The sequence below is a fragment of the Penicillium pulvis genome (genome assembly GCF_028828015.1).
Source record: "Penicillium pulvis strain IBT 33274 chromosome Unknown contig_7_segment1_segment0, whole genome shotgun sequence".
NCBI classification, from domain to species: Eukaryota; Fungi; Ascomycota; class Eurotiomycetes; order Eurotiales; family Aspergillaceae; genus Penicillium; species Penicillium pulvis.
The window spans coordinates 3,218,355-3,244,355 of NW_026643079.1; the positions used below are offsets into that span (position 1 = coordinate 3,218,355).

Sequence of the window (26,001 nt, forward strand, 5' to 3'; positions counted from 1 at the left end):
GTCAGGGAGACTAGGCAAATTTGGCACTCGGTAAAATTTCAGGTAGCATTAGTAAGGTTGCAACATTCATATTCATCCTGAACTCCGTTTATTTTGTACAAAAATTTAAACTTTACATGATACCGACTCCAGTAGACACGTATTTATAGCCGCATGGACACAAAAGCCTTGGCTGGCTTAGAAGTCTCATCGAAATACATCGAAATCTCTTGCATACTCTCTCCCTCCTCTTCCTCCCGAACAAACTTCTGCTGTCGCTTGTACATGCGCCAGAAAACCATACTACCATGTATCTGCGCAATCGAAAACGCAACATGCAGCATAGGTGTGACAACCTTGAAGGCAATCTGCCACCGCTCCCAAAGGCTGCCAAATAGCCACATTGTAACGATAGTCTCGCCTGTTGTGCCGATTGCAGTCGTGATACATGACACGAGAAATACACGGCTGAGAAAGTGGTGGCGGTCGGGGTAAACGCGGTAGAGGATGATGGCAACGTGGGGGAAGAACTCGGCAATCATGTCGAAGGCACCTAGGAGAGAGGAAGATGTTAAATTAGGTCAGAAAAGCATGGAAGCTTAATAATTGGAGATCACTCACCCCAAACAGTACACAGAATGAACTCAATATCTGCGTCCGGCTCACGCAGAAGCCTTAAGCTAATCGCGGTAGCAGACTGTCCAATAAGGATTGTACCAGTATGATGTGCCACGGCGACAGGAGATAGCTTGACGCGATATATAAGCTCAAATATGTACATGCCAATCAACATCTGCGCTGCCACGATGAGAATGTCGCCCATCGTTACGATGGAGCCATGAGCGAAAGGCGTGTGAAACGATGAAGTTCCAAAACCAACGCAGACAAACGGGTATGCTGCGAGAATCAAGATGACAATCTTCGTCGCTGCTGAGATGTGGTGATTGATGAAGCCACGCCGATTAATCTCATTGAGGTCTGTGTAGATAATTCCGTACAACCATTTTATGAGAAAGCCCTCGAGGATGTAGAAGCGGACCATAAATAATACTATCAGGGTTATGGAGAGGATAAGAGCGGAGAATGGAGCAAGGATGGATATTGACTCCAGTGGTTTCTCTAGCATGAAGCCAGTGTGGCGTGGGATAAGTGGCATTGCTGTTGCTGTAGTGGGCCAAGAGCAGCGAACTGAAAACAAGGAGGCAAGGAAATAAAGAAAAAATTGATTTGCTCTTCAAAATAGAGTCGCCCACACAGCCTTGACAATGATCATGGGAAGTCTGGTGATGGTTGGTGTTGGAACGAGAGAATTTGGAGAGAGAAACGGGGGTCTCCACTGATACTGTACTTATACTTCTTACGGCCTTGTCAGCCTTATAATAACAGACAAGTATCCACTTCTGAGGTTGCTCAGGAGGTAAATACGGCCCCTCTGGTCTTCCTAGGCTTTGTAACGGTACATCCACTTCTCTCTACGAGTACAATATTGATGAGAAATGGCTCCCAATCTACTTTACACTGCAATTGATACAATGGACTCCTCGGCACAAGTGCAGTGAGACAATCAATGCCCTTGCAAGCTTCTCTCAGGGTATAGAGCGTTAAATACCAAGGCTTATAAAATTCCCTTCCGTGGACTCCAGGGTCAAGATTTCTTTAGGCGGCAGCCCCGAGAGCTTAAGTGGTTGAGTGGGGGTCTGGTTGGTCAATTGTAACTCTGCAACTGTCGATCCAGGGACATCTGAGACAATATTCATCGACCCTGGAGGCAACAGAGTATTGATAGAAGCTTATTACTATTGGTAAGGCTAAATTTATCGTTTCTGAATTACCAAGTTTCAGAGTTGAGGCTAATAATGACTAAGTCTTAGGCGTTGCATGCTCTACAGAACACACAAATGATCATCGAACCAGCCCCTCAATTATCATTCAGTGCAAAGGTTAACAGCAGAAATGAACTGAAAGAGTCTATTCAATGCAGAGCCTTGTTCATTCTTGGACCTCGGGATTTCGTGGTGGTAATATGGCTGCCTACGGTAAGCCACACAGTCGCTTAAACCACGCAAGAAATCTCTGTTTGCCTCTTGTAAGCGGATCGTCTCTATTTATTCATGTAAATATCTCTGTTAAATTGCTTTGTAAAGCATTTACCTAAGCCCTTGGAGTGCTACCAACTTTCGTCCCCCGCCTGTCCGCTGGTAAAACCATAGATCCTACCAAGCTGCACACACCAACAAAGACATTGCGGGATCATAACTTCCATAACGACCAGCCTTGGAATCATAGATTCTTTCTCATTGCCCGTGAGACCAGGAAAAACGCATACTCCAGAGCCCATATCCATATAATACCCGATTTTATTCGGTTGTGAAGCAGTCAAAATCAATTACTAGGAACCAGTTTTATTACTGTCCCGGCATTCTATGAGTAATTTTCGAATACATTTAGTGTCTAGAGTCCACAATCCTTCAAATTTCAACTTCAAACACAAAGGCAACCAGAGCACCCCCAGCCAGGACGGTTCCTGCCACGACAGGCAACCCAACCTGACTCGCCAGGCTAAACGGAACAAGGGCCTGGTTTTCGGGTCGCAGCATTTGCGGATAGAAATACCAAGTTGAAGTGATGCCCAGCCATGCCATTGCCCAGCAGAATCCAATAATCTTTTGCCACATCGGCACAGGGAACTCCCCATCACCATCTTTGACAGTGAGACTAGCTCCGGTACAGGTTTTCCAGAGTGCCTTGATGCCATCCTCGATGATAAGACCGAGTGGGGCTGTCATGAATAGTAACATCGCGCCAGATTCCTGCCCTGGGATACCCTGAACAACATCAAGGATGACATGCAATCCGCCTGAGAAGAGGAAAACAAGGAGGATGTTTGTATATCGCTCCAATGGAGACTTGGATAGACCCACAATATCGCGGGTAATAAATGTGCTGACAGAGACAAATGGTTCACGCACCAATTGATGCCAGAACTTGCTGTTCGAGTTATTAGCATGTCTGATGGCTGTCACATTCTAGGTTCAAATAGTATGACATACCCCCAAAATCCTCTCAATGACCCTGCATCCGCCGCCCGGCCAAACAAAGGAGGGCAATTCGACGGAGAGTCAAGTCCAAGCCCAACAAGCAAAATCGAGAACACGCGATGGTGCAAATCAATAAGCATCCTGCTCACCACAAACCCGGCAACTAAATGCGAAATAATCCGCTCAATCCACTGCTCAACAGATATATCCCACTGAACAGTGGGTGGCAAAAGTTCATGCTTCTTCTGCTCTTGCGCCTGTTGCAACGCAAGGGTAGCGAAAACATCCAACGCCAAATACTGAATTATTGCAATAGCAGTATTACGAAGCAGAAACCGACCTCGAGGCGGCTCTTTCATCCCCCTTTTCGCATAATAGGCTGGCTGTGCGGGTGCATTTTTGATTTGCCAGGGCGTGTTGATTCCACGCGGTTGAGTAAACAGTCGCGTCGCATAATAAAGACGCGCGACAACACCATGACTTTCCTTTGATGGAAGGTCGGTGCTGTCTTTTGGGTTTATGAGTAACAGGTTTAAGGATTGGAAAACTACTGTCACGATGAGACGGGCTAGTTCACACCAGATGAAGCCTGGCCCTAGGCTTGTGGCCACGCGTATAGATCTGTGCGCGATGACCACTAGACATGGGATTGAGAGATACCGCCATGCTGAGCGTTTTGATGTGGTGATCAGGAGTATACCTGGGATTAGACAATGGGCGGCATAGAGGGTTGATATCTCCAAGATCTGTGAAGAAATTGTCACTTCTGTTCCGCCCATGATGGGTTCTGGAGGTATGTTTTGGGAAGATTAGTGTGCCACGCCTGTCATGGAGAATTTTGTCTTTTTCTTCTGTTTGCTTTTTCCCCTGATCGCTGATGTGTGAAACTATTGTTATGTGGCCCAACAAAACCCCTCTTCCGGTTTAGCGTGGTGAAAAGGGCAATGATCGGCTTCAGCTATCAATGTCTTACCATCAGCTTACATTAGCATTTTAAACTTCAGTCCACTTTAGTGGGATTCAAGATAGAATAACAAATAACATTTTGGTGTGAACAACGATGAATCCAGAGTGATGTCCCAAACATTCTAACATCTAACACCTGAAGCCCATAACTATATCCATGTATACATCATCACAAATAAACATAACAAAACGGCCCGGCAGTAGTGCTCATCAAATCCCTCAAAGCAACAGACCCCCGATTCCCATTCGCATACCCAACATCTATCAAATAATCCAACGTAACATTAGCCGACTCAGGCCTATCCATAAACGTGCTCGTCCCCGAAACAGCATACTCCCGATTCTTCAAGTCCATATTCTGCCAAATCCACCAAACCCGATCCACCATCCCATGATGATGATAAAAGGCGGGATCCCCAGCACTAGCATCCGCATCTCGACCTGGATCACCACCCATAGCGAAATGACCTCCACCATGTAACCCGGGTGAATCACCATGCAAGCCAGGTGAATTTGCCTGGCCTTGCATTTTATCTTGTAGATCCCAGATGATTTTGCTTTGGGTGATTAAATCCACGATCGACGTGTAGTTCACGTACATTTGTAGGAGAGCCGTTGTTAAATCTCGCTTTAGACAGCGTGGATTGTAATCTAATGGGTTGGACATCCGGGTGATGTTGTCGCCTGGTACGGCGAGATAGGATGGGCCGAGATTCACGGTCATATTTTTGAAAGGACCGCTTGTTACGCAGCCGCCTCCTGTTCCGGGTGGGAGCCAGAGTGGGGGGTATGGGCCTGGGATTCGGGCTCCTATTGGAAGTTCATTAGGGATGTGTGCGCCGTTTCCTGAGAGAGAAGTTTCGCTGCCGTCGAATAGCTGGGATTCCTCGAGATTGTCGGCGTCTGCGGCCCAATCCCAGTATCTAGTTTTATGGGTGAGTTTCATGTTTAGTTTTCGTGGTGGTACGGTATACTTACGGATAGTCCCCTGTGTAGTTGCATTCATTCCGTAGAGCTTGTTCATATTCGTAGATAAAATATCGATGCCATGCAAAGAAGAGGCCCTGTAAATAGTGAGTAACTGGAACAATCCTGCACTTTTGAGACTTACGTCGCGGTGAACGTGATATGACTGGTTTATGTGAACAGCAACAAAGTCATCGAATCGAGATCTTGCTCCACGTGCCAAGTGAGACGGAGTGATCGATTGAGACTTGGTCAAACACAAGACAGACTTGATATAAGACTTCTTTTCGGCGGGAGTAAAAGCCCTCCAATTCCGACGAACTCGCAAATTCTCCAACGTGCAAGTGTTATTCTCCTTAGAAGAGTTCTCAATTATCGTATTGATCGAAGTCTTCAAGGCATTCTGCGCCAGTTTCTCAAGTCGAGCAGCTGCTTCAATCATAACAGGATCCTGATTAAACCTAAGTACCCCCCAAACGGGGCAGGCCACGATCAACCATATTGAGCACAGAAAGGCAAACATATTAACCATGATCTTGGCTGTAGCTCGGAAGTAGGTAGAATGATTCTGACGACGACGATTGCGTATGCATAACTTCACGTCATTATATGTCCCTGTCTCGGTACTAGACTAGAAGGCCACGCGAAAGATCGTATGCTGTGCAACCCCAGCCCGTAGCCTCGGAGAGTTTCATATGCAAGGTCTCCGAACGCCTGATAATTCTAGGCGTCTGGCGTGGAACCGTGGAACAATAGAAGAAAAGCTTATCGTCAGGAGATATTTCAGGGGTTCTGCTGTGCAGGTACAGCTGAAAATCTTAGAAGAGTTCGCTTATCTTGCACCCAGATCCTGGATATACTTAACGTGTGCCCCCATAGACCAACTTGGAATACGGGGCGATGGTACAAGGTACTGATCGTCGGATTTACACATTCTGAGTCATGCTGAGTGCTTCAAGAGCTGATGGCCAAATTGCGTTACTGTTTCAGTCTCTTTGATTTGATTCAAGCGTGAGCAGGGATCTATAGTATCAGGCCATGATCATGTCTACAGAGATCGTCACCTTCCGGGCAAGGTATGCGGCGAGCTCTTTGACCCTGCAAGAGTCCTGGTATATTCAATAAATTGGTTGCCAAAAAGTTCAAAACAACACTGTTCTTGATCCCTGAAAAGACCATCTGGTCTCATCATCATCTGATCAAGACTTCCCAATCTCTCAGGGCATGGCTGGCCGTGGTGAACTGCAAAAGTCGAATACGGGTTGTGCAGCCGCAAAGCATCAGTCTGAACCCTCGAGTCGGAGTATTTGCTCAGCGCCTCAGGCGGAAAGTGACTTTTGCGAAACCCAAGATACGAAGATGACAGCGAGGCATAATAGGCCGCCCCATCACGGGCATCATGGATTCGCACATCCTTTCATTCCGGGATGGGTGAGGATGAATTCAAGGTTCGTGGAACATGAGACTCCTGGGGCAAGATGCCCAATTGTCAGATTGGTGTGGTATTGCATAGTTGCTGGGCGCCTGGTCCTGGGTATCTCGGGCTTTCAACTCGGTATTCATCCCTTGAGATTAGATGTATTGATTTGTGGTACACACCTGCTTGCTGCTGGTAATGTAATGACTTCTTGTCGCTTAGAATTACTGCACTGGATACTACGGGGCTGCGAATCATCACAATTGGTTCAATTCAGTCGACACCAGTCACATGCTCTAGCGACTTGTTTACGTCCTTGACGTTGTAAACTCTTTCTTTGTCTGGGTTGGCTGCAAAGATAGAATCTATGATTGGTAGCCTTGTGAGAGATAGAAGTGATAACGTCCATAGTGTGATGCTTCTTAGCGGCACTAAGCGGTCCGGGGATCAAGCTAAACTACCTGGTCATTATTTCGGTCCATCACTCAGTAATTTCAGGCTCCACGGCCAACAAGCTATGCACAGCATCCACCACACTCTCCTTGAGCGTCCTGAACTTCAAGCCCAAGATCTCTCGACTCCGTGAGTTATCAAAACTATATACTCCGTCTGCCGGGTAATCACCCGGAGCAAGAGCCTCGCCGGTAGGCAATCGGTCCCGGAACTCGGGGAATTCCTGGCCAATAATTTCCGCAATCTCTTTGTTCGAAAAGTGGCTCGAAACAGTAAAGAATCGGTTTCCTCCTGCTTCGGGCTTCTCGATTGCTAGTACATGTGCAAGGGCGAGATCGCGCACGTCGACATAACCGTAGTTTCCAGTTGGTGGACAGCGGGCTTTAGAAGCGCCGGTAATAAGGTCTCGAATTCGTTCATTGGAGGTGTTCAAGGCGCTTAGAGAGGCAAGTCTGTGGGCGATAGGACCCAGAACGAGCGGTGGGTTGATGGCAGTTAATTCAAACGAAGGGTTTTCTTTTTCCATAAAATCCCATGCGGCACGCTCCTGTCAATTTGTTAGTCTATTTGTCAAATCAGTCCTGAGATCACAGTCTTACAGCAAATGTCTTGCTTGCCCGGTAGGCGTTGGCGGGGCTGTCGTTGGCTTGTTCTTCTGTTATGGGACACCAGTCCGCCTTCAAAATTGCATCTATCAGCTATCGCTCAACAAGTCACCATGTTAGTCTCGATCTCACCTCTGAATACACCTTGTCCTTGCTCTGGGCGTAAATATTGTTGATAGCAGCGAATGAAGAAGTCACCACAACCCGTTCAACGGATGGGGCATATTTCTGCACCGAAGTGAGAATACCCGTAGTTCCAATAATGGCTGGGTCAAAGAGCTCTTTTGCGTCCTTGGCATTGAAATGATACGGGCTTGCAGTGTGGATGACCGCGTCGAATGGAGGCTCGGAGACAACAGCCTTGTCAAATGCTGTGCATTGAATATTAGATCGCTGATTTTAATTTCACGAATATTGGCTTTCTCATACCATTGGCCTGGCCTATATCTTCCACAATAATACAGTCTAGACGGTCTTTTTGCAGCTCGGGATGGGATTGTAGGATTGCTTGGGCCTTCTGCTCGGAGCGGACGGTTGTGACAACGGAATGACCACGGGCGAGGAGTATCTCGAGAACATGCGTGGCGATGAAACCACTACCTCCTGTCAAAAGGACGCGAGGCATGATGCTATAAAGGTTATTATTCTTTTTTGAAAGATGTGGTTGTTTGGAGTAGACTGGGTTCAGCGGATGAGTAGCACTCAAGAGGGCAAAGTGCATGTTTAAGTATTCTCCTCATTATGGGCAGAAAACAGATTCATTATCTCCTTGAGATCACAGTCTACTAACTAGGTAATACTAGCAGACACTCCGGTTGTCGATTTGGTTTTATTGCTTGAAGCCGTTTCGAGACTCCGAGACTCCGATTGCTCCTTTTGGAAAACAAGGCTCCACTCCGGAACATGTGCACAGACACAAGCCGATTCTACGGCTTTCCAATCCTCTACGACTGAAACCACAGATACATTAACACTTAATAGTACACAGCTCATGATTAAGTGCATTAGGATCATCGTAAGCTACACTACACTGCGGGAAAGGTACATGGAACAGAATGTCAAGCAGTCCGCCGTTCTTTCCGTTCATGGGCACTATCAATGAAGGAATTGAATCAAATGCGATCATCGATGGTGCAGGACTACAGGAACGGAAAGAGTGATATACAAGACGCTGGAACAGACAGGGAATTATGAGGTAGTCGCGGATGCAAGACGCCACCCATTCCCCAGTCACATCGCAAGAGATGGGAGAGGAAATAACAAAAGGAAGATGGGTCGTTGGAAAAGAAAGGCATCATGGCAAAAAGAGAGATATGTGTGCGGAATGATATGTGCAAGTGTGGGAACGGAATCAAAATCTACTTGGACGTCAAGTAGTCTGCGGCCTAGGCTCAGTTAGTTCAAGTCTCTTGGGCTAAGATATTTCGTTCAAGCTTACCTTGTCAAGATTGTAGTCAAATTTCTCCAACGCTGTGAGGGAATCCTCCCGAGGGAATCCCATACCAGTCAATCGCTGCAGAATCAGATCATCTTCACCGGTATCGGTGTTGAGGGCCCAGCCAGGCTTCTTAGGGTCAAAGGTGCTGGCACTGCTGGCACCTTCCTCGGCGGCAGGCTTCGCGTTATCGAGGGGGGCAAAGAGGGCATCCCAGTCGTGATTGGAAGCACCACCTCCATTAGCGGATCCCGTAGGTTGCGCAGTCGCATGGGCATTGTCGTCAAAGGAGAAGAACTCGGATGAGCCAGCGTCGCCGGCGTCGGTGCTGGATGTGGCTTCATGCTTGGGGTGAGACGGGGAGTCGAAGGAGAAGTCAAAATCTGTGTTCTTGTTTTGACCTTCGGGCTCGTCATCGTCATCATCCTCCGCTTCTTGAGCAGGGGCCAGGTTGAGGCCGGCGAAAGCAGCATCAAAATCGGGAGCGTTTGTCTTCGCAGCGCTGGCAGCGCTGGCATCGGGGGCTGCCGCAGCTGGCGCAGCCTCAGCCTCTTCCCGCTGGGGGTGATTGTCAATGATCGGTGCGCCAGTACCAGATTCGAAAGAGTGAGGAGCATCAGGTGCCGCAGTAGGATCGGATCGGGTGGGCAGCAAGCCATTGAATTCGGGGGCCTCGTTAGAGGTGTTGTTTTCATACTGCGGAGGGCTGGCCTGAGCATCAACAGCTGGGGGCTGTCCCGAAACTCCAGCATTTCCCGGGGACGGGAACGCAGCAAGTTGAGCGGCGTCAATTGAATCGGCTGGCTGTTCCTTCTTAGTACCTGTGGGCGCGACAGGAGTGAAATTGTCATCAAATCCCAAAGGGCCCTCGTCGTCTGAGCTGTCCTCATCTTCTTCATCATCGTGATGGAGTTCCTGGATGGGAGGGAATTCCGAGCTACCAGCAGCAGCAGTTGCTGGTCCACCTGCTGGGCCACCAGCGGGCTTCATAGATGCGAAGGCCTCCTCGAAGTCATTCTCCTTCTGGGATTCAGACCGCTTGTGCGCCTTACTGCCGAACAGCTCGTCGAAGGACAAGTCCTTGGGTGGCTCCTGGCTTTCTGCACTGAGTGGAGAAGTGGCAGATGGTTCAACAGCGGTAGCAGGGGCCTCAGTAGCTGGCGGCAGCTCCTCAAATGGTGAACGTGCCGGGGTGGCTTCGGCAGTCGAATCAGCTGGATGGCTGTAATCGCTCGACGCTGTCACTGACGGAGCGCCAACTTCACTGGTTGGCGCCTGAGAAGGCGTCCCGAATCCGGAGTCGCCTTGGCCAAATCTGCTAGCAGGTGGAGACACCATGGTGGACGACGTCACAGACTGGTTCTCATTGAATGGTAGAAAGTTTGGGGTGAGTTGTCTGGACAGGCTCGGGGCGGGGGGCTCGGGGAAAGCTCCCGGCACAGATCCAGGAATAGATGCAGGAGCGGGAGAAGCTGATGGAGTTGGCACATTGGAGGTAACGGGCGACTTAGCAGTTGCCAACGGGGACTCGGCACGGAAAGAGGTCGGCGGTGGGCCGGCATTCGTGGGACTGGCAAAAGTCTGACCAAAAAGACTGTCAAATGCTTTCTGTTGATCACTGGCAGAATCAGGCGAGCGAGCACGATCGCTTGAGGCACCTGTCGCAGTCCGACGGAAGAAGGGATTGGTATTCTGGCTGGTGGTAGAAGCAGCAGGACTAACGACCTCAGCAGCACTGCTGGCGGGGGTGACATCTTCAGTATACTGTGGGGTTTCTCTGGCCAGATCGTCAATTTCGGCCTGGGCCTTGTCACGTTCACCCTCCACGGTAGCTAGCTGCTTCTTGTTAATTGCAACCAATCCCTTCTGCTGACGCGCGTCGGAGCGTGCCTTTTCAAGAGCCGGCTTGAGCTGCGCCACCTCAGCATTCGCATAGCGAATCTTCTCCTTGAGACTGGCATTCTCCTGTTGGTCAGAAGCCAGTGCGGTCGAGATCTGGTTGTACTGGTTCGCCAGGTCCTGGCGACTTCCCTCAATCAGGGCGTATTCTTGAGACAACTTAGTAGTCTCAGCCTTGGATACCTTCAACCGCTCCTCAAGGGCCTTAAAGCTTGCCAGCTCCTGTTCGTACATAGTGCGTGCTTGTGCAAGCCGGGTCTCGAAGTCCCGCTTTTGCTGTGAACTCTGTGTCATATTATGCTCGGCAGTTGTGCGCTTCTGTTGAACGTTGTGCATTTCCTTGGACAAAGTTCCAATTTGGTTTGACAAATTCGCAAGCTCGGTAGTCTCCTGAGTCAACTTCTGGGTTTCCTCTGGATCGTTATCACCCAGCAAATCATCGGATGGAGGTGGAGGGGAGCGAATCGAACCCGGGTGTCCAGAAGACGCCCCAGTGGACTGCGGTTGCAAACTTTGGCCGAAGGATGATGTCGGCACAAACGGCTTGAAGGTGGTAGATGTCGATGGCGGGGATGCCCTAGAAGCCGGAGAAGCAGGCGTATGCCATGCGCCAGAGCCACCGGTAGACTGAGGCATCTGAAGTTGGGCAGGAGCAGGCGCTGGTGGTGAGTCCAAACCGAACAAGTCATCCGCAGCCGATCGTGGCAAGGGTGCAGGGGCAGGGGCAGGAGCAGGTGGTGCAGGGGCAGCCATTGGAGCTGGTACAGGGGCTTGGCGTCGCATATTAGGCGGAATCAAAGCAGGAGGGAGCACTTGCGGTAGAGGTTCCTTTCCGCCCCGCTGCAATCGCACCAGATACATAGCCACAGCGAACTCCTCGCGGGTCAACTGACCATCGGCGTCGATATCAGCAAGGTCCCAAATTTGGGCCAAAACCTCTTCTGGTAGTTGCGCCTTCATGAAGAAACCAACTGCTTGATCACCAGTGATCTTTCCGCGCTTGGCGGTGTCAACAGTCTCAAATATCCCATCAAAGTGCAGCTTCTCTTGAGGGGAAATGAGCCACTCTCCACCAGTTGTCTGGGCGGCAATTGGGCCTCCAAATTGTGGAACAGGAGCATTGTTCATGGGGCTGGCAGTTCGCTGAGAGCCAGTAAATTGCCTGGGAATTGAAGGCACGGGTGGAACTTCGGGCCGAGCACCAAAGGATGACCTTGCAGGAGGGCCCCTGCGGGATGCGGCCTCATATAAACCAGGCGGTAGAGTCTGGGGAATACCACGCAGTACACCAGACTTGAAAGATGTCAGAAGATGCATGGCAATGACAAATTCCGTGCAATCCAGAGCACCGCGCTGCTGTGTGTCGGAAAGATTCCATATACGACCCAAAACCTCATTCGGCAACCTTGCGCGTTCGAATATTTGCTTCGCAATGTCGCCTACATTACTGTGAGCGGACCGTTCCGGGTGAAGCGCTTCTTATATCAGGTGATGGGAGTATACATACCTGACATGACTCCATTCACGACTTCGGACTTGTCAAAGAGCGAAGCAAATTTAGTAACATCATCAGGCTGCAGCGGAGGGACACGAATGGGACCAGTTGCGCCAGGTGGAGGGCTCGCGGGGCTCGGCTCCGGTACAGGGGCTGTGGTGTCGACTGAGATTCCATCGAATCGAGGTAACGGGCCGGCTATTGTTGGATAGCAATCAGTAAAGGAGTTCAGAGTACCAGCAAGCACCAAGTAAGTTCCAAAGACACTCACGCTGCAAAGCTAGCTCAGCGGATAGTGTACGTCCAGCTTGAGCGTGTCCAATTAATCGAAGAACAACTCCAAATCCAGCCGGGGTCAGGAGACCCCTGTTTTCTCTGTCCGCAATCTGCCAGATCTATGTACACGGGTTATTAGCCAAACAATCCTTTGCCAATAACACTGGTTCTATATTTCATACCTCTCCGAGAACACCGCCAGGAAGATGCGTCTTTTCAAAGAACGGAACCGCGATCTCGCCAGTAATAACGCCGAGGTTGGTTGTGTCAGCGGCCTGGAACAGCTGGTAAAAGACGCGCTTTTCCTCGGCTGTGAGGTTCAGGTTCGGATGTCGCTGTGCTGTATTGACAAAGAATCGTATCCGTCAGTTCCGCCGAATTGCGCATCAATGTGTTCGGGTATACAGGGGAGGGGGTCATTGCGGGAGCGGAGCTCCTTGAGCCTCCTGGCTTGCGCCGATGTCCGCCGTTGCATTTGCCGCATTCAAGTTGATATCGAGATAGAAGGAACTCACCAGTTTCAGCCATGGCTTTGAATGTGGAGGAGCGGACCCCCTCTCCTTGTCGATGGGATCCGAATAGTTGGGGTGCCTGGGAGGACAAGTTGGGGAAATGGGCGCCGTCTGCTTAGTCGGAAGATGCCACGAGCATGGGTCAAGGCGGAATTCTGTTGTTCAAGGCAATGGTGCCAAGTCAGGCAGATCGTTGCTAAAGCTCTCAAACAAGAGGACAGGTTATTCCGATGGTGGAATGGGGGTTTACAGAGAGGCTGGAGTCGATGTCGTAAGAAGGTACCCCCCAAGGCGGTCAGTTGGCTTAGCGCCCATTCCATCCGCCCAGGGTCTCATTCACGCAGGTACCTGCCATTACATATCCAATAGGCATGGTGTGATATCGTCGGAAAGAGATGCTTTAAAAGGTTTAGATAGTCTAGGTTGAATATCTCTGGGCTCTATGGGTGATCTGTCGCTAGGCAACAATTTCGAAGTTCTATTCTAACCTAGGTTATTATTCCTTTCATCTACAATATCCTGCCCTCACGAGGGCCTATACAATCCGGCAATAAACACACCCGGGCCATGATGAACTAAGAAGGACGTGGAGTTGATAAATGGGGCAGGTTTTTTTTTTAGTGCTTTTTGTAATTACAATTTGTGTAGAATCCCAGAATAGGGTTAAAACGAGCGAAAAACACGCTGCTTCGGGGATATTAAAGGTATATCAAACAACAAAGCCAGAAAACACATTCATCGGACTGTAAAACCTATGTTCCCTGTGTATTTGCAAAGAAAGCCCGGTAGATTCAGGAAAGCCGATCTGCCAAGGTAAGATCTGATATGCCAAAACGATCTGCATGGCACCAGTCCAATGCCTCTGATACGGTCACATAGCATCCCTAATCTAGTACTCGGGCTCAAGCTCCTCCTCACCCTCGATAGAGTCGCTGGCAACCTCCTCGTAATCACGCTCGAGGGCAGCCAAGTCCTCACGAGCCTCGGAGAACTCACCCTCCTCCATACCCTCACCAACGTACCAGTGAACGAAGGCACGCTTGGAGTACATAAGGTCGAACTTGTGATCGAGAGCGGACCAGGCCTCGGCGATGGCGGTGGTGTTGGACAGCATGCAGCTAAATGAGATAGATTAGCAAATGTTCTTTGCGGTTTGATATGATTGGGACTTACACAGCGCGGCTGAGGTTGGCAAGGTCGCCGTTGGGGACCTGCTGGGGGGCTGGTAGCAGATACCGAGCTTGAAACCAGTAGGGCACCAGTCGACAAACTGGATGGTGCGCTTGGTCTTGAGGTTGGCAACAGCAGCGTGGGCATCCTTGGGGACAACATCACCACGGTACAGCAAGCAAGTAGCCATGTACTTTCCGTTACGGGGGTCACACTTGACCATCTGGTTGTTGGGCTCGAAGCAGTTGCTGGTGATATCAGTAACGTTGTTGGCCTCGTGGCCAGCCTTAGCGGCAGAGATAACGGGCGAGTAGGCGACCAGAGGGAAGTGAATACGAGGGTAGGGGACCAGGTTGGTCTGGAACTCGTTCAGGTCGACGTTGAGGGATCCGTCGAAACGGAGCGAAGCAGTGATGGAGGAGACAACCTGGGCGATCAGGCGGTTCAGGTTCTCGTAGCTGGGACGCTCAATGCCGAGGTTGCGGCGGCAAATGTCGTAGATGGCCTCGTTGTCAACCATGAAGGAACAGTCGGAGTGCTCCAGGGTGGTGTGGGTGGTGAGGATAGAGTTGTAGGGCTCAACAACGGAGGTGGCGTTCTGGGGAGCAGGGTAGACACAGAACTCGAGCTTGGACTTCTTGCCGTAGTCGACGGACAGACGCTCCATCAGGAGAGCACCGAAACCGGAACCGGTACCACCACCGAAGGAGTGGAAGACCAGGAAACCTTGAAGACCAGCGCAGGAGTCGGCCACACGGCGGACCTTGTCCAGAACCTGATCAATCATCTCCTTACCAACGGTGTAGTGACCACGGGCGTAGTTGTTGGAGGCATCCTCCTTTCCGGTAATCATCTGCTCGGGGTGGAAGAGCGAACGGTAGGTACCGGTGCGGACCTCATCGACGACATTGGGCTCAAGATCGGCGTAGATGGTACGGGGAACGTACTTGCCCTGGCCTGTTAGGTGAAAAGTAAGATGTTAGATTAACATGGCCAAGGCGTTTAAAGCGGGGACTTGGGCACCATGGCTGGCCGCTCTTCAAGGTAGAAAAATTGGTATACACACCAGTCTCGGAGAAGAAAGTGCTGAAGCCGTGATCGGGGTCGGCCTTCTTGCGCTCCTCAGTGAGGTATCCATCGGGCTATCAGAAATGTTAGTCGTGGATACTCGCTTTCCGCCCAAGAAAAGGGGCGCGTCGCTCAATTCAAGATTGGGCGCCACCATTAGAATGTAATTCCAACATACCTGGATACCGTGCTCCAGACAGTACAGCTACACAGTTTTAGAGTCAGTTCACCGCGAATTCGAGCCCCAATGGACGTGATATCTTTACCTCCCAGCAGGAGTTGGCGATCTGGCAACCGGCCTGACCGACTATAGGACATCAACAAGTCAGCGCGTCATTTTCATCAGAAAAATTAATTTCATCTAGAAATAGCCAATCAATTCCACCACTTACTGTTCAAACTGATGATCTCTCTCATTGTGTTGGTGGTGTTTTCACGGCGTCAAAAAATTAAGGAGGGGGAGACTAGACCCAATAACAAACACGGGTCTGGCGACTCAGGGGTTAGCTCAAATGTATAAATTTGGCGAAATAACCGAGGAAGGGGGAGGGGGAGGGGTGAATGTTTTCATGGGAGGTCGGACTCACCAGGAATGGGAGGAATGGAGATCGAGTCAAGAAGAAGGAAGAACTGAAATGTTGTGGAGTGAGGGCGTCTGTGCTGTTAACAGGGGGGAGTTCATTGTTGATCCGGTCGTTGGGTCGCGTCAAGCCTGCTGATTGGCCACGGCAGGCCCTCGACCTGTGAAGTTCACCGCCTGTTCTGGATCACGTGGTCTGTCCCTGACCGTACTTAAGATTAGGTCATCAAACCTTGGGCCAGGGCTACAGTGTTGCGGTGGGCACACCATTTCTCAAATGGGGATATCAATATGTGATAAGTAGATTTAGTATAAAACACTGCTTGGGGAACTTCAATTGCTCGCATATTACGACGGCCAAAGTACGATAACTCCTACCGCCTTCTGTTCTAGGCATGCGACCCCCTTTTCCTCGGCTTTTGATTTGGAGGAGATATGAACTGCCGACAGAATAATGCTCGGCGGTGTACTGTAGATTATCTATCGCGTCAGGTCAGCGACACCTCCTCATGATGCTCTACGCACTCGACAACATGGAAACCTCACTCCAAGATCTACTTCCGCCATATTCCAAGACACAAGCAATTCATACCTCTCGGCTAATTCTTCGACCTTTGCAATGGACCGACCTAGAATCCCTATATAGGCTCCGCACAACCCCAGAAGTGATGCAATGGACTAGCCAAGTTCAGACAGACAGCTCTATACAACAGACGCGTGAGTGGATGCAAAGATACATGGACGATACTGAAACCCCACGACGTAATTTCAACTTCATCGTCGCTCTTCGGGCTGATAAGGACAATCACCCGGATGAACTTCAGCCCAATTCATTTTCAAATGATAATAGCGCTATCATCGGTGTATGTGGCCTGACTAGCTTAGACTCCCTGCCAGTCTCTCCATTACCCAGCTTTGGATACATGTTCTTGCCTGAAACCTGGGGCAAAGGATATGCTACTGAAGCGGTTCTTGGATTTCAGAAAGAATGGAAGCGGCTAATTGACTTGGGTCACCAAACTCACTCTATTCCTCTTGGATCAAGACAGGATCTTTACGACATCCGAGCAGTTACTCTCGAGGCTAATTTACCGAGTGCAAGTGTTCTCCGAAAGTGTGGTTGGAGTGTTTATGAGGCTGTCGAGGTAAACGGCGAAAAGCTTCTGAGATGGATTTTGGACAGATCGGTCTGCTCTGACACTTAAGTTCTAGCTAGCTTGGGACGCGCAAGTCTTTGGAGTATCAATCTTTCATGAATTCGATTGTCAATAGTCTAAATGTATCCCTACCCTGTAGAATCATTTGCCTACCTTAAAAAGTATCAGTCTTGATTCTTGACCAATGGATGTCCAGGGTTCACCAAGAGCTCTCACCGCCTACGCCACTCGACCCAATAAACACGAACCAACTACATCCCGTCCAAGATATATATCTCCAGCTGCACAACACAACCTCATGTGTCCCAATGCACAAAATGACGTGTTAATGAACTGAAATTTGAAAACACAAACCTTGCGCCTCACAAGAAAATTAAGACAACTCTCCCATATCATTCTATTATTCCTTTTATTCCTCTCATCTGTGATCATTATGTACCACATCACTACCATCCTAGGAATTATATTCCTCTCCCTCACAAACATCGTTCACGCAAACGTGGAGAAAACTATCTTTCTCGCCCCACCAGCAGCAACACTACCTTCAGAAGAGCCAGGTCTAGATGACCTCGGTCTGCAACGGCTTTCGCCAGAGAACCATGTCGTGCGAACACGGCTCAATGCTTCGTTCCCCAATAAGGAGACTCCAGAGGGCGTGGACTCGTGGTTCTTCCTTGAGAATCTGAAGCCTGGGCAGCGTTATGAGGTGCGGGTTTGTTGGTTAGCTACGGTAAGAATCACCCTGATCATTCCACATCTAAAGTTCGGTGTACCGATTTGATCCTTTTTATATAAACCATGGAAATGAGTCTCAATGGATTGAATACCTCAACGAAATGATGAATTTATACTAATCTCATACAGCAACCAACATCATTCACACTCACAACACACTCCCTCACAGCAACAATCGAGGACAAATCCCTCTTCTCATCACTAAGCATCTTCTCCACAAGCCGCCTCACAGCTCTAGACGCGGATCTCCAAGCGAACGCCATTCCGCGTCGCGCATCAGGCTATACGAGCGGAGGTCTGTCGCCAGATGCAGCTTTATCAACAGACTCGGTGCTGTTCCTGCGGGTCCAAGCTGCGGCAGACTATTTCAGTCATAATGAGTCGTTGATGAAGAATGTGCCACCTGTTTCTGTGGATCTAATTCTGGATCCGTTTTTGTGGAATGTTTTCCCTAGATCACTTGTTCCGACTGCGATTTGGATTGTGCTTGTTGCTGTTGTGGCTGGGTTTGTGGCAAAGTGGGTTGGTGGGGAGATAGGGAGAATTATTGAGGGGGCAAGGGTTGAGAGGGAAAAAGGCGAGGAAGTGGAGGATAAAAAGGACCAGTAAAGACTAGTGTTTGACTAGCTATTGTGTTACTTGGAGGGACAAGGGTCGATGTTTTCTATGCCATCTTTGTGATGTATATACGCAGGAATTGTTTGAACCTGATTTACTCCAACTCTATCATCAAATGTACCAAGTCAATAATAGAGATGTGTGATGCATTTCAATCAATACCAAATAAGTGACTGGGGAATACATGCGGTGGAAAAGTACAGGATGGGATATACTCGAGCAGGGCATTGTGCAAAAACCAAAGAGACGCCAAAAACAGAAAGCAGAATAGACAGTCAGAAATCAGAAAACTAATGAAAAGCCCCAATATTGCGCTTTAATCTATGCTATCTTCAAAACTTGATGAAGATTTCAATAAATGGAGATTATCCATGTATCCAAGATCTAGCCAAACTTATTTCAGTTCATATGTAAAAAACATTCGATCGTAATTCTCGTAGACGACATCCAAGTGACAGGTCATTAGGCGGCTTAGTCTTCGAAGAAGTTCAAGATAGCACGGATACCCTTGGAGCCAAGGCCGTGTGATGGGTAAGAGATGTAGAGAGGATCCTCAACTGCGCCGAGCTTAGCACGGAACTCACTCTTCCGCACGAGGTGGAACTGCTTAGCAAGAGCTTCGTAAGTGTGCTCCAGCATCTTGATCTTGGCGCCATGCAGATTGTGGCCTGGAGTGAGGCGGGAGGTAGCGCCAGCACCGAAGGTAAGACCCTTGACGCCGGCCTTGGCGGCGGTCTGGATGGCGTGGGTGACAATGTACTCGATCACACCATTAGGTGCGCCAGGGAAGTCCAAGCTGTACTTGACCTGCATGCCGTGGGAGGGAGAGATCATGACCAGCGCAACGAAAGCACAGATGGTGCCGTCCTTATCCAGGGCGTAGAAGTACCAGCGGTGCTCGGAGTCACACCAGGGTCGGATCTCTGACAAGTGGACCTGAGTGCCCTTGCGGTTTGCAAGCCATTCAGCAATACGACCGTCAATCTTCTTGCGCACGTCTTCATCGGGTAGCTCGCCCTGGTTAAACCCGACTACCTTGATGCCCTCATTTTCGGCCTTACGCAGCTTGCGGGCAATCTCTCCGTCGGACGCGGCCTGGTTGCGCTGGGGGTCAACGCGCTCCTCAGCAATACAGGACAGACTGCGCCATCCCAATCGCTCACCGAGGATGGTCTCAACCTCGGGAGAGCAAAGGATCCAGACAGGCTTGTACTTGGTGTCGCGGCGCAGCCACTGGAGGAACTGCGTGATGGTACGAGTGTATTGACTGGAATCACAAGCTGGGTTACCAGGGACGATCACGAAGTTGCTGGTGCTTGGTACATAGGCAACGGCAGCACCGGTGCTCATATCACGCCAAATCTTGTATCGGTCATCAAACCAGGATGTAGAGGTAGCGTCACCGTAGTTGGCAACAATCTTTTCTAAGGGCGGCAACTCATCTGCACTCTGGGCAATCCGTCGGTGGTGCTCCTTCAGCCATACCGGTTCAGTGGTCGATGCTTCGGGGTGACGTAGCGACTGAACTGGAGGCTTGGCAGGGAGACTCTTCGGGTCGCGGTGGAACATCGAGGTGAGTCGAATGTTGCCCACCTGAAGGATGAGCATCAGCAAACGCTCCAGGCCAACACCCGCACCAGCGTGAGGCGGAGCACCCCAGCGGAATGCTTCGAGGTACTCCTCCATGTCATCCGGGTTGATTCCCACATTGCGCATGTTCTCCTCAAGCATGTGGGGATCGTGGATACGCTGACCACCAGACACAATCTCTTGTCCACGAACGAACATGTCAAAGGAGTTCGTGTACTTGTCGTCTTCTGGATCAGGCATGGTGTAGAAGGGACGAGCACCACGAGGGAACTTGTCAAGGATGTAATAATCAGTATCATACTTCTCCTTGATTAACTGACCCAGGTGGATCTCGTCACGAGTCGCCAGGTCCTCGTCTAAGGGCAACTCGTTGCCATGCTCATCACGCCATCCTGAGTCGTTGAGCATCTTGATGCCATCAGCAAAGCGAATCACGGGAGTCGTCTCCAACCACTTGACATCCTCACTGGGGAACTGATGCTTGACCGTGTCAATCTCTCGGCGGTATTTGGTGTAAATACCCTTCAAGATATTCTTAATAGTTGCATCAATGGTCTCGAGCATCTCGTGATAGTGTTCTTCAATCGCCATTTCAATATCAAGACCGGTGTATTCTGTCAAGTGGCGGTGGGTGTTAGAGTTCTCCGCACGGAAGACGGCACCAATCTCATAGACACGACCAAAGTCAGCCGCAATGGCCATCTGCTTCGCCAGCTGGGGAGACTGGGCCAGGAATGCAGGGCGGTTGAAGTAATTGACCTGGAACACACTGGCGCCAGACTCGGTGGCAGCGCCTTGGAGCTTTGGGGTGTGGATCTCAATGAATCCTTGATCATCCAGGGCACTGCGGAAGAGGTTGCAAGTGGCCGACTGGAGGCGGAAGATACCCTGCGAGGTTGCTGTGCGCAGATCAAGCAGACGGTTGCTCAGACGAGTCCGGTCAGGAATATGACTGCGACGACCCTCGATCTTGTCCTCCTCATTGGTCCGAATCTCCGCCTCGTACACACTGAAAGGCACTGGCTCCTCGCGCTTGACGAGCAGATGTATCGAATCAATGGCCAGCTCAACATCATGAATGCTGCAGCCGAGAACGGGAACTTCGGGCTTTTGGAGCTTGCCGCGAATCCGGAGGAACGAACCCACACGCAGGTGCTCCGCCCACTGGACCATAGCCAGCGAGGAGATCCCCGCGCGCTCATGCAAGACACCCTGGAAGGTGCTCAGCTGCTGGCGGAATACCAAGAAGACCAGCTTGGCGCTCATGCGGCGCACTACGTGCAGTCGAGCCGTGAAGTAGATATCCTGGCCGACCATTTCCGCGGTAATATCATCCAATGGGGTGCGCACCTCCCGCAATCGATCCCGCGACTGCATCAAGGGCAACTCGCCATATCGAGCCTTCATCTCTGGTGTCTCGTCCGCAGCAGACTTAGCAATCTCCTCTTCCTTGCGGCGGTGATCCGACTCCGAGAAGGCCTCCTCGCTGAGACGACTGCGTTCTGTACGTCGCTGCTCGCGCACCAATCGTTTTTGTTGATTCTTACTCAACGCTCCAGAGGAGGAATCATCGGAAAAATCCTCGGAGGATGAGACATAGTCGCGGTCGCGGAAGAAGTTGCCCAGAATGCTCCGGCGAGGAGAGGCAGTGGGTGAGCCCTCATCTCGGGAGAGAGAGAGTCTGGGCTTGTGGGTGAGAGTGGAAGAACGAGACTGGGAGCCGGGAGTCTCTTCGTCATGCTCTCCAATGCGCCCTCGAATGGCCTTGGAAAGAGCCCGTTTGATCGACATGGTAGGGAATGTGAGCAAAGGGGTAAATGGTTGAGAGAAAAAGATAGGGATTTCGCGGGAAATTCGAAGTATATTAATGGACCGGGTTCCAGATGTGGGGGGTAGGTAAGACCGGGAGAAGGAGGGGGACTGTAATGCAGGGCGATCCTTGTGTGCACAAATAACCCCGAATCAAACCGATCAATTGAACCTTATCAACAAAACAGTGCCGCGTGGATCCGGGATGCTGAAAAGAAATAGAACGGTTCAAGGGTCTTCAGGGGATGGTTAAGAGAAGGAAAACAGTAGGAACGCCTTCGCTCAATGAGGGTCCAAACATGACATCATCACAGGCCGGATTCCGGATTCGACTCAAAAGATGGTCAATCAGGAATATTCATGTGCTGGTATGCTATGATGCTTGTCTAGCTATTCTATTGTTTTTACATTCTCTACTTTCTTATTCTTTGGATGGCATAGCTTCCGAAGACTTCTATGCCAAGTCCTCTCTGTACCTATTCGTTATCACCGGTTATCTACCACTTTCGCCACAACCGCGGATTGGGTCTCGGCTTTTCTTCCTTTCTTTCTCCTCACCCTTTCCAGTCATTCCAGACGCCGCGCTTACTGGAACCGGGCCATGTCCGATTAAGATCATTAACCCCATATTGACCCCCTATCGTATGATCTTCGGAGCCTGAGGAGTTGCCCAATAGCGCCAACTGCTCATTCCTCTTTCCATTCCTCCACCATCATGGCTTCATCTCGTGGGTGGCTTTATATCCAGGCCGTCTTTTGGCGGGTCCTGATGCGCATTGGAATGCTCCTGCACGATGTCGCTCCGCCGCGCGTTCCGAAACCTCGCTTTACCCGCACCGTCGAATCCGATTCTCACGGCCATTCCATCGTCATTCATTTCTATTGCCCACCAGACTATGAAGAAAAACGCCGAAATGGCCACCGATTCCCAGTTGCGGTCAATTTCCATGGCGGAGGATTTACTCTTGGATGCGCTACCGATGATTCGCGTTGGGCTGCGGCCATCGTACAAGAAGTCGGGGCGGTCGTGGCCAGTGTGAGTTATCGACGGGCCCCAGAACACCCATTCCCGGCGGCAGTCGACGACGGAGTCGACGCATTACTATACTTAGCCACCCATGCCCCCGATCTGGGCTTAGATGTGAGCCGCGTGGCCCTTAGCGGCTTCTCGGCAGGCGGCAACCTAGCCGTTACAGTGCCGCTGCGACTCCGCGAGCGTCTTTCAACGGAGATTAAGGAACCCTTTGGCCGGGCAGAATCGACCCAACGATTGGTAGATCAAACGAATGAGCTCAATATCGTGGCCCTGTTCAGCTGGTACCCTATTCTGGATTTCATGGAGTCCCGTGACCATCGCCGAATGATGAGTCTCATGCCGGACAAGACTCTCCCGTCTTTTTTCACCAATCTGTTTGATGCATCGTATATCCCCAATCTAGAAGATCTGGCCTCCCCATTTGCATCACCCGTACGCGCCTCCGACCAAATGCTGGACGAAGCCTTGCCGCACGACGTTTTTCTGTATATTTGTGAATGGGATATGCTCATGAAAGAGGGCCAGGTCTTCGTCCGTCGCTTAGAGGGTCTTGGGAAGCGTGTTCGTGCGATGATGATTGAGAAGGCCCGACACGCTTGGGATAAATCGGCCAACCCATTCCGCGATCAGGTCAGCGTAGACGTACTGTATCATGATGCATGCGCTGACATGAAAGCCATTTTTGATCGGTGATTCGCTTTCGAGGTTTTATTTTTGCTTCTGCCTTGTCTAAATAGATTGCATGATTTGTGTTGAGAGCTTGAGTTAGCGTTCCATGAGCATCCGCGGCGTCTGTGCCTGGCGCACAATTTTTATGCATATTGCACACTCAATTGGCTTAGTCGTTTCTTATCGTAAATGAAGACGAATTTTGAATTCTCTAAATAGTATGCTTTGACCGTCGAGCTGAAAAATGAGATTCACACTAGATGACCGCATCTCGTATATGTGGATTTCGTATAAATGCATCATGTCCAAAGCATTATCCTCATTCGAGAGTACCTAAAATATCTCAAGTATCATTGGCTGGCCCGACGTCCCAGGCCAACGTGCAAGCTCATCTTGGCCGACCGGTAGATCAGCACCCGACAAAGCTGTCTCCACATGCTTTTACGTCGCCACGGAAGGTTGTATCCGCATCCACTAGCGTGATGTCATTGGGTACCTTGACGAAAATGCAGGTTTGGAGGACTCTGTAGGGCTGCTGGATTGGTATCCTTGATATTGGGAAAGATTGGTTCTGCCAAGAAATCAAATCAAGGCACAGTCTGAACTCCACAATGGGAACCTCGTCAACATTGCGTTGAAAACCTTAATTTTGACTATTTGGACTGGCCGCTTCTGTACCGAGGTCTCTGCTCCTATGTCTCACATCCATCTCTGTTATGTAATTGCATCATTCTAAATTCTGGCATTTGCTGTCTTTTAGAAGGTTGGGGTAGGTTGGGCATGAAAGAATGACCTTTTGGCACAATTTCATCAATATCAGGTTGCCTGATAACTTTCTTATTTACCAAGCTGGTTTAGATATGCTACTTGTATCGTCTACGATCATGGAAGTGTAGTACGTATAGAAAGGTATCATGTGTCGATATATGGTCCATGATAAGAAGGTCTAGCTCTGACTCCCATGAGAGATGGGCATACTACGTCATCCCAACACATCTTTATGTGTATCTCTATGTTCACCTTTATGCGCTATTAGAAGTATACTATAATTCTTACTTTTTGAATAAATGGGATTATGTCAGAGGTTCATATGGCCATGATTGAGATTGCTTGACACTTTCCATGCCCAGTCCCTTTTCAAAACAACGAATTACCCAAGGCAAATAAGGAACACAGAGGAAGCAACCACATTTGATTATCAACCACATTTGATCATTAGATGGGTGATAAGTTCTATATCGCCCCTTCTTGGATACAAACGAGACTACACGCCTAATATATCTGTAGATATGTTAACCAATATCTGTTCTTGAAGTGCGAGCAGATAAAGAATCCCCAAGAGAAGAACAAGCACCGTAATCAAGTAGGATGAAAAGTAGGATAGAAAGAATATATCCCTAAAGATTAGGAATCAACAAGGAGAAAAGACATAGATATAACAAAGCAAAGCAACGACAAGTGACGCCTCCATATGACCGTCCTCATGCTGCCAACAGAAATATGACTCTCCGTGGCAGGTGATGTGCCAGTATGGTGGGTATGCTGGACACATCGTGAGGTCGAAGTCGGCATATGTAGCGGCCTCGGCGGGCTGTAAACAGAGTTGCTAGGACAATTGAACGCATAATGTAATGGAGAAAAACATAACATACCTTCGTGGTGGGTGGTGCGGAGGGATATGCCGCAATTTCCATCTCGACAAAAGTCACGGTAGAAAGTGAAGTCCCATAAACGGAACTTGTCAGAAGTGATCTATTTAGGAAGAAACATAGAGTGGTTACTCGAATGCAATAGTGCACCAGCAAAGATTGACGTGAGTGAAGAAAACACTGCTACCCGGTCATATTCCGAAGCCTTGATATTGACTAAAACCCTGGAGCATCTTGACATTCAGGTTGGGAAGATTTTGATTTTGAAGTAGTAACACCAGCTTCGAGTCGCATTGTAACATTCATAGCCCCGAGAAATATGCAAGCACAAAGAAAACCGTCTCCATATGTAATACATCAACTAAAAGATTTTGACTGCAGACTCTCACCATCTCAAAACCCTCGCTCCATGGCGTAAAGACCACACCTCAGCCTCTGATATGCGTCGCAAGCAATTAAAACGGCGACCCAATCAGTCTGGATCAATATTCCCTACCACAGTCAGGACCCAACTCAAAGCATCATTACCAACCAGTCCAAGGGTACGTACGAAAGCACTATCGAGCGTACTTGCCACATTTCGGGCAAATGTGTTTGGTCGCCTCAATTGATTCACCACAAGCCTTGCAGATCATGGTGGGTACCGAAGTCGTATTAACAGACCTATACAATCATCAGCTCTCACCCTCATGTAACAATAACAGAATGTTAGTGGCAGTGCTACGAACTTAACAACGACCTGACCCTTCTCATCAGACATCTTCTCGTGCTATCTTCGAGTCACACTGCTGTTGATTGCTCGCGTCGGAAAAGTGTAGGTAGGGAGTAGTCTACCAACAATTTCCCATGGAATCAAGACTGCCTTTATACTCAAGACCA

At 49.6% G+C, this 26,001-nt stretch overlaps 11 protein-coding genes across 11 annotated transcripts; 3 read left to right on the forward strand and 8 right to left on the reverse strand.

The window, feature by feature from the left end:
- Positions 1-143: 143 nt before the first annotated feature.
- N7503_009169 (uncharacterized protein) lies at positions 144-1,135 on the reverse strand (the record flags this gene model as incomplete). The annotated part of the gene is made up of 2 exons (XM_057068716.1): positions 144-532; positions 601-1,135. The coding sequence occupies 2 exons, from the start codon at positions 1,133-1,135 to the stop codon at positions 144-146; spliced, it is 924 nt and encodes a 307-aa protein (XP_056919571.1).
- Positions 1,136-2,447: 1,312 nt separating this feature from the next.
- On the reverse strand, positions 2,448-3,796 carry N7503_009170 (wax synthase family protein; the record flags this gene model as incomplete). Its single annotated transcript, XM_057068717.1, has 2 exons — positions 2,448-2,967; positions 3,030-3,796. The coding sequence occupies 2 exons, from the start codon at positions 3,794-3,796 to the stop codon at positions 2,448-2,450; spliced, it is 1,287 nt and encodes a 428-aa protein (XP_056919572.1).
- Positions 3,797-4,152: 356 nt separating this feature from the next.
- On the reverse strand, positions 4,153-5,391 carry N7503_009171 (tyrosinase family protein; the record flags this gene model as incomplete). Its single annotated transcript, XM_057068718.1, has 3 exons — positions 4,153-4,906; positions 4,962-5,047; positions 5,095-5,391. 3 exons carry the CDS (start codon positions 5,389-5,391, stop codon positions 4,153-4,155), a joined length of 1,137 nt encoding a protein of 378 aa, XP_056919573.1.
- A 1,456-nt stretch (positions 5,392-6,847) lies between these two features.
- N7503_009172 (SDR family oxidoreductase) lies at positions 6,848-8,049 on the reverse strand (the record flags this gene model as incomplete). The annotated part of the gene is made up of 4 exons (XM_057068719.1): positions 6,848-7,366; positions 7,419-7,496; positions 7,557-7,795; positions 7,854-8,049. 4 exons carry the CDS (start codon positions 8,047-8,049, stop codon positions 6,848-6,850), a joined length of 1,032 nt encoding a protein of 343 aa, XP_056919574.1.
- Positions 8,050-8,782: 733 nt separating this feature from the next.
- N7503_009173 (EF hand domain protein) lies at positions 8,783-13,057 on the reverse strand (the record flags this gene model as incomplete). Its single annotated transcript, XM_057068720.1, has 6 exons — positions 8,783-8,809; positions 8,863-12,197; positions 12,266-12,451; positions 12,525-12,648; positions 12,712-12,869; positions 13,045-13,057. 6 exons carry the CDS (start codon positions 13,055-13,057, stop codon positions 8,783-8,785), a joined length of 3,843 nt encoding a protein of 1,280 aa, XP_056919575.1.
- A 585-nt stretch (positions 13,058-13,642) lies between these two features.
- N7503_009174 (tubulin alpha chain) lies at positions 13,643-15,966 on the reverse strand. Its single transcript, XM_057068721.1, has 7 exons — positions 15,867-15,966; positions 15,672-15,767; positions 15,546-15,586; positions 15,458-15,484; positions 15,278-15,353; positions 14,211-15,168; positions 13,643-14,159 (listed from the first exon to the last, which is right to left on the reverse strand). Exons 2-7 carry the CDS (start codon positions 15,694-15,696, stop codon positions 13,931-13,933), a joined length of 1,356 nt encoding a protein of 451 aa, XP_056919576.1. The 5' UTR covers positions 15,697-15,767; positions 15,867-15,966; the 3' UTR covers positions 13,643-13,930.
- Positions 15,967-16,371: 405 nt separating this feature from the next.
- N7503_009175 (GNAT family N-acetyltransferase) lies at positions 16,372-17,064 on the forward strand (the record flags this gene model as incomplete). The annotated part of the gene is made up of 1 exon (XM_057068722.1): positions 16,372-17,064. One exon carries the CDS (start codon positions 16,372-16,374, stop codon positions 17,062-17,064), a length of 693 nt encoding a protein of 230 aa, XP_056919577.1.
- A 385-nt stretch (positions 17,065-17,449) lies between these two features.
- On the forward strand, positions 17,450-18,360 carry N7503_009176 (uncharacterized protein; the record flags this gene model as incomplete). Its single annotated transcript, XM_057068723.1, has 2 exons — positions 17,450-17,746; positions 17,881-18,360. 2 exons carry the CDS (start codon positions 17,450-17,452, stop codon positions 18,358-18,360), a joined length of 777 nt encoding a protein of 258 aa, XP_056919578.1.
- A 480-nt stretch (positions 18,361-18,840) lies between these two features.
- erdS (aspartyl-tRNA synthetase, cytoplasmic) lies at positions 18,841-21,750 on the reverse strand (the record flags this gene model as incomplete). The annotated part of the gene is made up of 1 exon (XM_057068724.1): positions 18,841-21,750. One exon carries the CDS (start codon positions 21,748-21,750, stop codon positions 18,841-18,843), a length of 2,910 nt encoding a protein of 969 aa, XP_056919579.1.
- Positions 21,751-22,483: 733 nt separating this feature from the next.
- N7503_009178 (alpha/beta hydrolase) lies at positions 22,484-23,497 on the forward strand (the record flags this gene model as incomplete). Its single annotated transcript, XM_057068725.1, has 1 exon — positions 22,484-23,497. One exon carries the CDS (start codon positions 22,484-22,486, stop codon positions 23,495-23,497), a length of 1,014 nt encoding a protein of 337 aa, XP_056919580.1.
- Positions 23,498-24,884: 1,387 nt separating this feature from the next.
- N7503_009179 (uncharacterized protein) lies at positions 24,885-25,167 on the reverse strand (the record flags this gene model as incomplete). The annotated part of the gene is made up of 2 exons (XM_057068726.1): positions 24,885-25,064; positions 25,126-25,167. 2 exons carry the CDS (start codon positions 25,165-25,167, stop codon positions 24,885-24,887), a joined length of 222 nt encoding a protein of 73 aa, XP_056919581.1.
- Between the last annotated feature and the right edge of the window lie 834 nt (positions 25,168-26,001).

Excerpts from the sequence above, each read along its gene's own strand:
- N7503_009174 (XM_057068721.1), bottom strand. The coding sequence starts at position 15,696 with ATGAGAGAGATCATCAGTTTGAACA. Across the intron at positions 15,354-15,457 it reads GTCTGGAGCACGGTATCCAG|CCCGATGGATACCTCACTGA; the intron begins GTATGTTGGAAT and ends CATTTCTGATAG. Across the intron at positions 15,169-15,277 it reads CACTTTCTTCTCCGAGACTG|GCCAGGGCAAGTACGTTCCC; the intron begins GTGTGTATACCA and ends TTCACCTAACAG.